The sequence below is a fragment of the Maylandia zebra genome, linkage group LG20, assembly GCF_041146795.1.
Source record: "Maylandia zebra isolate NMK-2024a linkage group LG20, Mzebra_GT3a, whole genome shotgun sequence".
Classification (NCBI taxonomy): domain Eukaryota; kingdom Metazoa; phylum Chordata; class Actinopteri; order Cichliformes; family Cichlidae; genus Maylandia; species Maylandia zebra.
The window spans coordinates 34089139-34101275 of NC_135186.1; the positions used below are offsets into that span (position 1 = coordinate 34089139).

At 41.8% G+C, this 12137-nt stretch overlaps 1 protein-coding gene across 1 annotated transcript; it reads right to left on the bottom strand.

Annotated features, from left to right (window-relative positions):
* Positions 1-27: 27 nt before the first annotated feature.
* zgc:113363 (uncharacterized) lies at positions 28-10564 on the bottom strand. Its single transcript, XM_076878774.1, has 5 exons — positions 10504-10564; positions 6939-7066; positions 4848-4982; positions 4538-4759; positions 28-2202 (listed from the first exon to the last, which is right to left on the bottom strand). The coding sequence occupies exons 2-5, from the start codon at positions 7063-7065 to the stop codon at positions 1922-1924; spliced, it is 765 nt and encodes a 254-aa protein (XP_076734889.1). The 5' UTR covers position 7066; positions 10504-10564; the 3' UTR covers positions 28-1921.
* Between the last annotated feature and the right edge of the window lie 1573 nt (positions 10565-12137).

Sequence of the window (12137 nt, forward strand, 5' to 3'; positions counted from 1 at the left end):
CATTTATATGCCAGGAAATTGGAAGAATTATTCAAGAGGTACTCAGGAGCTTTAATGAAGTAAAATTTCTATAATAGCATTGTTAACAAAACAAAACAAAAAAACCCTCCATTACAAAAATGTCCCGGAAGTAAAATTGTACTTAAACTTCTCCCTGCACAATGATTTCACAGGAAATCATAGGAGGCATGATACATAAACTCTCAAGTCCTAGATTTGCCTCAGCCTCCTCATCCAGATGAAGTGTGATTCACAAGACCTCAGTGGAGTGGGTTGGAGGCCAGTTGAGGCCAGCTCTCCTGTGGTTCCACCACCCACAAGAGTGGCTGTAGGGATTTAGTGTAATGTGGATAAAGAAGCAATCAAAAATTCATAAATGCAGGAATATTTGTTCACTGGCCTTAAATATTTAAATAAATGACTTGTGTTAAATTTACTGTCCCTGAAAATGCTCTGGATAATATTGAAGCATGTCCCAAGTTCCTTCGGGGTCAACCTTCAGGATCAATAAAGTTTTATTTAATTGAATTGAATTGTAAAATACAAATTTCCACAAGAATATAAAATTGATTCACCATCAAATCATTTAGTCAAGCAAACTAATGCATCTTGATTATTATAGTTTTACGAGCAGGCTATTACAAAGCCAAAAACCTACTTATATAAAAATGCTGAATGTTTGAGGTGAAACAAAAAGTAAAGATAAAACAGTTAACCTTTAATTTTATAACCTACATTAAAATTTATTTGAGTTTAATTAAACTCAAATCCACATGTTTATATAAATCTGGCTCCAGGTCCTGATTTATATAAACATGTGGATTTGACAGCAGCAAATGTGGATCAACCTACCAGTGAAAAAAACACTGATATGTTTGAATCTAGAAGCAGTCTGTGGGAAAATGTCACAAATGTTTTGGTTACCATGTGTTTATTCTGGTTTAACTACCATTGTGGGGACAATGATCCGGGTCAAATGCTGTGAGGACATTTTGGAAAATGGGGACACTCTTTGAAAAGTGTGGGTCAGAGCTCCAGAGGCTGTCTAAAGGGTCAGATTAGATCCACGTTCTGGTTCAGGGGCCGGGGAAAGCGGTACGTTGATCACAGTGCTCACTAGGACAAACGGACAAACGTGTGCATGTATCTCTCTTTGATGTTGGCCTGTCCCGGGTGTCAGAGGTCAGGTACCATTGTCTCTCCAGTGATTTCCTGCTTCCTGTTTGGACGTCCTGGCACGCTGCTTTGACAAACACACCCGCTTCCTGTCCCCACAGGAGTTACTTCCTGCTCCACCCGGCCCTGCTCCCCCCCGCTGAGCTGTCAATCAGAGACACGATGGGACTGGCTTTAGAAACTCTCAGTTTTATTTGTGCAGTGTTCAACAGCTCAGCAGGAAAACAAAATTCAGAGAATGTAAAACTACTGTAACTCTGATAAAGGTTAGAAATCATTTACCTAAGCAAGCCCAGGAGCTGTGACAATGTAACACAGGACAAATCATGAGCAGGGTGTGTGATTAGTCCACCTGGCTGTCATTCAACAGTACAAAATGCTCGGATGTGGAGTTTACTGTCATGAGAAGCTGTCAGATATTCCCATTTAACATTCTGGTATCAGACAAATGTCCTAAACTATTATTCAGAATCGTTGAAGATTGCTTTTCTGTCAGTTTATCTGTGATTGTCTGTGGAGTCGTAGGATGCCTGAGGTGATCATGTGTTTTCAGAGGCACTTGTGTCTTTTCAAAACTCAAAATAATCTTTTTTTCCTGTAGACTTGGAGAACCAAACCAGACAAAACCAGCTGTGGCAAAGTTAAGTGCAGTCTGTAATCGGCCTCCTGGTCAGTGAAGTGTGCTGGAGTCCACATCATTAGCACACCTTGACATCATTTTGTAGTCCTTCTCTGATTGGCTGCTCTATGTTGGGAAGCAGATGGAGCAGCACTCTAAACAGATCTCCAAGCAGTCGGATGAGCCGCAGCAATTTTCAATTATCCCACAATCCAACACTGCCTGACACGCCTCCTCGGTGCAGGCTGCCTCCCCTGCGGCCTCCATGCAGCAGCAGCAGCAACCGCCAGCCGCAGCGTCGCAGCACCCGGCCCCGCCCATTCCACACACCAGACAGTCCCCCACAGCCGAACACATGGACAGCAGCTCGCAGAAGAGACAGGCGAGGAGACAGTGAGCGCAACAGTCTGTAAAGACAACCGATTGGATAGGAAGTCAGGTGACCAGTCACTGAGGTGATCAGTTAGCAGTTACCTTTTTTTTTTTTTTATTTAAACTTCAACGTTTTCTTTCAAATGACCTCTAATACTCCTTTCATGCTCGGCATTCTCATTCTTGAATTCTAGTAGAGTAGCTGTGCCAGATGGCCGCCTCTCCCTGATCCTGGTTCTGCCCAAGGTTTCCTCCTCTTAGAAGGGAGCTTTTCCTTCCCACGATTTCCAAGTGCTTGCTCACAGGGGCTGGGCTGAGTTTTGGGGTTTTCTCTGTAGTATTGCAGGGTCTTTACAATATAAAGGATCTTAAGGTGACCGTTGTTGTTATTTGGCACTATAAATAAACCTCAATTGAATTGAACTGAATTGAATCAAAAGTCAACATAATCCCTATCTTGTCACAGTTCCTACTATATTAGCTAGTTTTGTAGTTGCCCTTGATATTTGTAGTTTCTGCTGCCTTTTATCTTCATGTTTCTGTGTTAGATTTATGTGTTTTGTTCACTTCCTGTTTCACTTTAAAGTTGAGTTTCCTCATGTGTCCTATTCTGGTTTTATTTCCTGCTTTTCTTCCTTTCAAGATTGTTTGCGGCACCTTAATTAGTTCCACCTGTGTCGAATTACCCAATCAAACCTCTCTGTATTTAGTAGTTTTTCCCCTTTTCTTTGTTAAATCGTCTCTTTATTTAACCATTGTTCCCATGTGCCTTTAATGTAGTTTGACCTGGTTAAATTGGCTTTTTAAATGGCTTTTCTCGATACCTCCTTTATACCAAGCATGACACATTTATCCTTTATATCCTCGAATAACTGTCACATTGAATGAACATTGTAATTGTATACAGGTGACAGAAAATAAGTGTAATTGAATTAGTCGGTTGGTAGAAAGCAGAGCGCCTGATGCTGGGAGGAGCAGGAGGGTTCATCGGCCCGTGCGTGCTCTGCAGAGATAAGCAAACCTCCATGCTGGAGGTGCACGGCTGATAAACACAGAGATGGGAGTGTTTTCATTTTTCTGATATGTGATCTGTTTTTGTTCCATCACATTTAGAGCGCAAAGGTCGGCTCACAGCAGCAGTTTGGAACGGTTATTGTCCTACAAAGACTCTTCAGCAGCCCTTCCTGTTAATCTGGCAGTAGTTTAATGTGCTACTCATTAAAACTATCATAAAAAGTATGTTTCAAAAATTGCATTCTTCCTTACGCATCAAGCCAAATGTATTTTCATTCCAACAAAACACCTTTATGAATTTATCATGAAATAAAACAAGATCTCGATTTGGAAGATTAAGAAGGAGTAAACATGTTAGCCATGAAGCTGCTCTTTGGTTCTGTTGGCTTAAAGTTTAAACATCTGCACCACCAGCTGTGCACTGTCATCATAGGGCAGTGGAAAAACCACTAGTATGTGTTACTCTTTGATCTGATTTTGGTCCTTTAGGCAAAGAACTTCAGACAGTAAAAAAACTGCCAATACCTGTGATGCTTATGCTCTTCTTCTGGCTTTCTGGGGGAAATGCATGAGGACTCCAGGTGTCAAGGGCCGGTGTCCTGCAGGTTTTAGATGTGTCCTTGATCCAACACAGCTGATTTAAATGGCTAAAACTACCTCCTCAACATGTCTTGTGTTTTTCAGAGAACTGGTAACGAACTATGCCTCTCATTGCATCTCATTGATCCAGGGTGATATCTAAAACCTGCAGGACACCGATCCTTGAGGCCTGGAGTTCCCCACCCCTGCTTTAATGCCATAACCTACATTCACTCCTTCTAATAAGTCCTACTTTCAAAAGCTCAACTTAAAAAAAGAGAGCTACATTTCACCTGCCAATTTCATCCAGATACAATTAATTCTGGTTATAAAAACTAGGACAATGACCACCAAACCCAAAGTTGCAAAATGGTCCACAAACCAGTGGCTGAACATCTGTACCACCATACTTCAGAGAAACCGAACACTCCAGGGAGACCGTCCCAACATTAACATGCTTTTAATTTAAAGAGGATTTTTTCCTTTATTTTTTGTGCTATAAATACTGTTACATCTGTTCATGGGCAGTGTACTAATAAGATAATAGAAGATAAAAAAGGAGGAGGCACAACACAGCATGTTTTAGGGAGTGGATGAACTAAAGGACCCTTTTCACGAAGAGGACTTACGGCTCTGATTGTCTGAGGACCATCAGGGCTGCAGGCTGGCTGTAATGAGCTCTGCAGCCTGTAGGTAGTGCCTTCTTTTAAAGCCTTTTAAAAAAATGATTATCGGATACATATCACAACGATAAAACTATAAAGCTGATTGTCTCACCATCTCCAGCGACCTCCTTAATGTGGGTGGCGTCTGTCTTGGAGGAGGCTTGGCTTTTAGTGGAGGATAAACGCTTCTGCTTGGTGCTCTGATGGTGGTGATGATGATGATGTCTGTTAGAGGTGGATGACCGAGAGGCAGGTGGAGGAGGAGGAGATTTCATGGAGGAAGATGGAGGAGTGCAGACGGGGGGAGGGGGTGTTGACGATGAGCTGTCCACACCTGAGAAACAGAGACATGACATCACGGGTGACATCACAGAAGACGTCAAACTGAGCCACATCACACTCGGTCAGATACAATTACTCACCTTTCTGTTTCCACGGTGACAATGAGGGCTGAGCGGGCAGGAGACGAGAGACGTCATTGGTGGAGGAGCCATCTGTCGAACAGTCATCACTGCTGTCAGGGTCTGACCTATGAGAGGCAGGGGGAGGAGCTTCATCTGCAGGAAGAAACAAGCGGTTCCAGGTGAGCTGGGTGTAGGTGAGAGGGCGGACTGTTTTACCTTAACCTTTGATTCACAGGAAGTCTTTACATTAGTTCAGCCTGGTGTTTCTCCTTATTGATCCTGCTGCAAACCTCTTCAGTCAGCTGTGTCTCTAACAAGAATCTGTTCTTGTTTGTAAACCACTCAGACCGAAGCACCAGAAAACCTTCATATGGCTGCTCTTTTAGGAATTTCTTGTTTGGAGAATTTTGGGGAAACTGACCTTTTTGGTTTGTTTATGTGTCAAACTTATTGAGTGGGAGGAAACCCAGCCTCTAAGTCTCATCTCAGGGCGAAAAGTAGAGCAGCGGCGTTCTGAAACAGGAAGTCCTCTCAGACAGGATGCGTATCCAGACGGAAGCTCTTAAACTGACCTCAGGTCAGAGTTTAAGAGGCTCTGTGATGCCATTAGAAACATGGAGGTAGTCTGAAAACTCTCTGCTACACTGAGGTTACAGACACCCACTTAAGCCCCGCCCACACACACAGTCACACACATTCAGCAGCTGACAGCTGGATGCTTGCACAAACTGTATATGAAAGATGAAAGTAGCTGCTGTGATGTCATTCGGTGGTATTTGGACCCCTTTTTTGAGGCGTCACTGTTAGTGTTAGCTACTGTTAGCTACTGCCATGTTTCTTCTGACGATGCTGTCTGTGTTGAGCGCTCAGTGGATCTGCGTTCGACTACTCCGCCTAGGCTGCACTGTCGAGTGCAGATCCACTGAGCGCAGCACAAGCTAGCAAGACAGAAGCTAAGCTCGTTACAACATGGCAACTGCCTCAACTCTACCCGAAATTGAACCTCCTGCACCCTCATTCAGATCTGGCGTTTGGAACTATTTTGGTCTTCATGTGAAGTATGACCCTGAAGGTAAGCGCGTCATGGACAAAAGTAAAACAGTAAAATTCACACGGTGGTGCTGTAAGAAAACTAAACCCCATACAGCTGTTTCAAAACTAGGGGTAAGTAAAAAGTAAGTAAAATTTTATTTATATAGCACCTTTCAAGATAAAAATCACAAAGTGCTTCACAGGAGCTAAAACCTAAAAATAAAAATCAACCAAAAGCAAGTTTAAAAAGATGAGTTTTTAGCTGTTTTTTAAAAACAGACCAAAATGCATTTTGTTGAGGCTGTAAAATGTTTATTTTTGCAGTAGAGTTGCTTTTGGAGCCATCCTGACAAGGCCTTTGTCGTTTTGGCTCTCCACACTGGCTTCAGTGTACCCTCTTATAGCTGTGATTAGACATTTCAGATTCGAGGTAACTCTCTTGAACAGCGGTCCCCAACCTTTTTTGCGCCACGGACCGGTTTATGCCCGACAATATTTCATGGACCGGCCTTTAAGGTGTCGCGGATAAATACAACAAAATAAAACTAGTACCGGTACCGAAAAAAAGAAGATTTATTCATAACACACGTGAAAAGACCAATAAAACCGAGTAAATGATAAAAACAATAACAAAATAACGCTGAAAACCGATAAAAACCCTGAAAACTATACATTTGACACCTGAGCCTCAACTCTCGCGGCCCGGTACCAAACGACTCACGGACCAGTACCGGTCCGAGGCCCGGGGGTTGGGGACCGCTGCTCTTGAATACTTCCCACCCGGTCATCCAGCTGGTAAACAGTGTCCTTCAGGTTTTATTTGTGATCAGTTTTCTTTTGTTTTCTTCCCACTGCTCGTTGCCAATTTTTCCTGCCATTGTCTGAGACATGCCACGGTCTCTCTTCACCACATGGCTCAGATCTCTTCCTGTTTGTGTCTCTTAATGGTTTCTGTCTTGCTGCAGTTTTTTCTTTTTCTTTTTTCTAAAGTTATCTGGGACTTTCTAATGTTTACACATCCGTCTCTGCCCCTGAGTTCATCCTGTCTCACCTCATCAGACCTTCTAATTGTCTCACCTGTGCTGTGATGCGGGAGCGTCCCATTGGCTGTCGGTTGGATCACGATGCATTCTGACTGGTTTTCCGACTTGTTTTCGCCGCCTTCAGTGGCGTTAGATGCAGTAGAATGTGATGTCACATCCATCCTGTCAGAGAAAATAAAGCATAGAGAATAATTGTGACTAATTTGATCAGGGAGAATTTCATTAACAGCACTGAACAGAAATTTAGACACAGATAACTGAATGTGGAAGCATTTAAATACAGATTTGAACTGGATTTTGCTCCTCATTTCGACTCAACTGAGTCTTTTCTATCCTTTAAAACTCTGCTGCCAATTAATTTCATTTAAATAAATAAAATCTGAGAATAGTTCCCAAAGTTCCACTTAGACGATTTTTTTGTACAATAATATTTATTGAGGTCATGGAAATGTTCACATCCATACTAGGGACGTATTCAGAGTTACAGGGAGTGAAAGTACCTGTAAGGAAAGGGAAACTTTAAAAGCTTATTAATTTGTGTTATTCTTCCTGGTTGACTTTCATTTTTAAGCACATGAGGGACGACCCCGGCATAAAGGAGTTGGGAAGAAGGAGACGTTTCGTTTGCTACGGCTTATTTTTGGTGAGACAGGCCTTTAAAATGTACCCAGAGCGCACTTTTAGAGATTTTCCCCAGTGAATTATCAGCAAAACAACTATCAAACATCCAGGGTAGAATTTCTTGTTAGCATACTTGTTTTGTCTAATTATTTTTAATTTAGTTAAGTTTCAGTTAGTTCAAACATTTTTCAGGTCTAATATTGAAAATATTAGTTGTTAGTTTAGTTTCAGTTAAACTATAATAACTGTTGTGTGTTCCTCCATGTCACAGACATTAAACTGTTTTTTCTGGTGAAACTATGATTAGTTCCATGATACTGGTGCTCAAAAACAGATCTTGAGAGCTAAAAAAATCTCTGTGTACTTTCATGGCCTATATTGCAAATTTTTAAAAAATATTGTGACGAACTCAACAAGAAAAACAAAATGTGACACAGAGATTTCAGTCTGCATTTCAAACTCCTGTGTTTTCTACTCTACTCAACCTCCAAGATTGCAGGTGTGTTAGCAGTAACGCGCATGAAGAAGCAGGAAAAGTGACCAGAGGTCATTAATTGCCACAGCCTCAGACATGGTGGACACATTCAACCTAACCAGAAGCAAGAAAACACCGCAGTTCACATCATAAATGAACAACAACACAACATAACCACAATATGGGCATTGACCCCGTAAGTTAACACTTTAACATCAACGTGAAACATCCCAGGAGTCTTTGCAGTGGCCTCTCTCCTCGGGCTGCAACTTTATGAAGGTAAAAGTTTGAATGCCTTCAACAAACGTGAAAAAACAAACAAATACACACAAACAAAATTAAAAATCAGCTGATTTCCCCGGGTGTACTTTGAATTTGATCCCGTACCTGGTTTTAAACCAGCGTCACCATCCCAGCAGTTTCAACTTTGCCACAGCAGCTTTACTGGGAGAGCTGACCTTTCCTGCCATCACAAGCTTCTTGAATGTCTTCCGGCTTTCTAAACACTGTTTTCACCATAAAAGTCTAAATGCTGCCGAGCTTTTAGTCTTTTTATAGAAAAAAAGTGAGTTGGATGTGAAGGGATTAAGATTCCTGCTGTAAGAGGGGATGTCTTAAAGAGTAAATCAGCTGCTCTATGCTCTGTTGAAGCCTCGTCTTCATTGTTATAGATCAAGGCGAGAGTTACATGTTCAAAATTAAGGTATTTGTCGCATAGATACAACGCCATATAAAACAAATATAAAAGAGGTTATTTTCACGAGGCACAGAGATTTATTGGGGTGTTGACCACAGGGTGTTTAGCAACGTAAAAATGTTGTTTACAAATTATTAATTTACAAATTATAGAATCTGAAATAAGGACGTAGAAACAGACAGGTGTAAACTTCATCCTGCTCCTTTATGAGCACAAACATTGTTTGGATATAGAGATATTCATGACAACTGGATGTCTTTGTTTTGTTTTTCTTGTTATTTTATATTTACATGTTCAAAATAAATTCTATTCTATTTATTTATGAGCTTTTATCTTATTTTTTATTGCACAGAAAAAAAACAAATCTTTGAGAAACAATGGCAGAATTTTCTCTTCAAGGCAAATCCTACACCTGTAATTTGTTTTTTACTTTTTGTGTTACAAAAGGAGAAAAAAGAGGCGAGGATAAGACAGAGGAGGAGGAGGAGAAGAGTGAGAGATGGGAAAAGGACACTAGCATCAAACAGAATATTAACCTTATAAAAAGCATCTTAAATAAGCTTGAGTGGCATCATTTATCAGCAGATATTTTTAGACTTTTTGTGGGTTTTCTCTGATTTTCCCATGAGCTCCAGCGCTCTCTGTAATGATTTCGAGCTTGTGTGTGTGTGTGTGTGTGTGTGTGTGTGTGTGTGTGTGTGTGTGTGTGTGAGAAACATCCATGTGCAGTGGTCTGTAACTCAGTGATCCAGGCACGCACTGGGTGCTTAAAAGCCTTCAGTCCAGCCATGATGTGAATATGAATGTGGCTCTCCAAGGACGGTGGGAAAGTCCCGCTCTGCTAATAATCAAAAGACTGCATGATCAGCGACGAGGCTGGAGACAGCATCAGACTCTCACCTCACAATTATTGTGGTTAAATGAATATCAGTGAAACTCCTTATGACTGTAAGGAGGTGGAAACTCTGCAACCAGATACCAAGAGAACAATCACACAAATATTTACAGTATCATAATATCTGTAATATAAACATCCACCCATCTACTTTCTTCACCTCTTGGAGCCTGTCCCAGCTGTCACAGAGCGAGCAGGTATACACCCTGGACAGGTCGGCAGTTTAACACCAAGAGACAGACAATCCTTCCCCTCACGTTAAAACCTGCGGCCAGTTTAGATTCACCAGTTAATAGAACGCGTGTCTGAGGGAGGAAGCCACACAGACACGAGAAGAAGGCCCCAGCTGCTGGTTTTTAACCCAGGACCTTAATGCTGTGAGGCCAACCACTGCACCACCCATCCAAGCACAACAACATGATCTCACGCTGGCTGCTCACAGTTTCACATCAGAGCTCGACGAAAGAAACACCGAAGTTGAAACTCTCTGATGACATACATCCTTTAAACATCACGGCGTAACAGCGGTGAGTGTAATCCAAAATCATCAACCCTTTGAGAGCTGGATTCAAATTCTCCCACAACTTGTTACAGATGTCTTTACAGAAATGTGGCCAATCGTGTGGCAAGGATACGGATAGGTTATGTGAAATCTGTTAAAAAAAAAAAACAAACCTTATAAGCTTTGAGTTTACTTTTCCACCTCTAATCAGAACACTGTGATGTTCTGCAGTGAACCATGGCTAACACACCAAGACCCAGAGTGACGATAAAAGCAGCTCAGCTCGTGGAAATGAGTCGAAAAACTGCGATAAACAACATTTCAGAAATTTTTCAGAGCGTCTGTCATAGATGAAGGAAACTTATATGGGCATGAGAAACACTTTTAAAGAGCCTTTACAATGATATACCTGTATAATATAGTGGAGACATCGATGACCACAGTCACTTTAGTTGCTCTAGTATCACCTGAAGGTTAATAATCATGGATTACGTCAGTATGAGTTCATGCTAGCTCCCAGCTTCAGGTACAGTTATGTTTCAGGTGAGTCTGCAGGAGGCGTCACCTGAACGCTGCAAACATTCATACACATAAAGAGCCCAAAGCCAGCCTCTGTTTTGCCTTAATGATGTATTCGCTGTTTAATTTGTGATGTACATCAGGAAAACAACAGCTTTACTCAGCTGTTTAAGATATTTTATTTCCCGTTTTTTCAAATGATTTCTCAGTTTGAGATGTTAAATAAATTTACGTATCCATCTTGTTATTATTACACACTTCAGTGAAATGCAGGTGTCTTTAAAACACCTTAAAAAACTATTAAATATCAAATCCTGGAAGTTACTTAATCGCAGAGAGAAAACAGACAAATAAAGAGAAGTTTCTCACCTGCAGCTTCCTTCTTTCTTTTTTCTTTCTTTCTTTCGTCAGTTATGTCGTCCCGCGTCTGAATAAACACTTCGCTGTCTTTCTGTGTGCAGCGTTCACATGTGTGTGAAGACCACCGCCTCCTCCGCTTCCTTTAAAAGCACACACACACACACAAACACACACACACGCAGCAGGGCTGGCTTCTCCTCTTCAGGGTCACTGGGGCAGCAGTCAGCTGCTGGGCCCCTGTTTAACTCTGTATTATTTTCCAGAAGCTCTGTAGAAATGAAGAGCTCCCACGATCAGCAGATGACCTGGGGAAAATGTTCAGAATAATATAAAATTATAAGATAAGATAAGATAAGATAACCTTTATTAGTCCCACACGTGGGAAATTTGTTTTGTCACAGCAGGAAGTGGACAGTGCAAAAGTTATGAGGCAAAAATTAGAATACAATAAGAATAAATACAGTACACAGCTGTACAGAATAGAATAAAATACTATATACAGTAGAATAAAATAAAATAAATATACAATAAGATAAAAATAGAATACAAATACAAATACTATATACAACTGAGTAAAAATACAACGATGACAGAAAGGATTATTGCACTTAGTATTATTGCATATGTATGGATGTGTGTGCTTGATCAGTTAAAGTCTTTATTATGGAGTCTGACAGCAGTGGGGAGGAAAGACCTGCGAAATCTCTCCGTCCCACACCGTGGGTGCCGCAGTCTCCCACTGAAGGAGCTGCTCAGTGCTGTCACAGTCTGCTGCATGGGGTGGGAGATGTTGTCCAACAGGGATGACAGCTTAGCTGCCGTTCTCCTGTCACTCACCACCTCCACTGGGTCCAGAGGGCATCCTAGAACAGAGCTGGCCCTTCGGATCACCCTGTTCAGTCTCTTCCTGTCCCCAGCAGAGATGCTGCCGCCCCAGCAGACCACGCCATAAAAGATAGCAGAAGCCACCACAGAGTCATAGAAGGTCTTCAGGAGTGGGCCCTCCACTCCAAACGACCTGAGTCTCCGCAGCAGGTACAGCCTGCTCTGCCCTTTCCTGTAGAGGGCGTCTGAGTTATGAGTCCAGTCCAGTCTATTGTTCAGATGAACACCAAGGTACCTGTAGCTGTCCACAGCCTCAATGTCCATACCTTGGATGTTCAG

Bases quoted from the DNA above. Each gene is read 5' to 3' on its own strand.
- zgc:113363 (XM_076878774.1), bottom strand. From the start codon at position 7,065: ATGGATGTGACATCACATTCTACTGCATCTAACGCCACTGAAGGCGGC. The intron at 4,983-6,938 runs GTGAGACAATTA...TTCTTCCTGCAG, and splicing joins GCTCCCGCATCACAGCACAG to ATGAAGCTCCTCCCCCTGCC. The intron at 2,203-4,537 runs GTGAGACAATCA...TTGTCTTTACAG, and splicing joins TAAGGAGGTCGCTGGAGATG to ACTGTTGCGCTCACTGTCTC.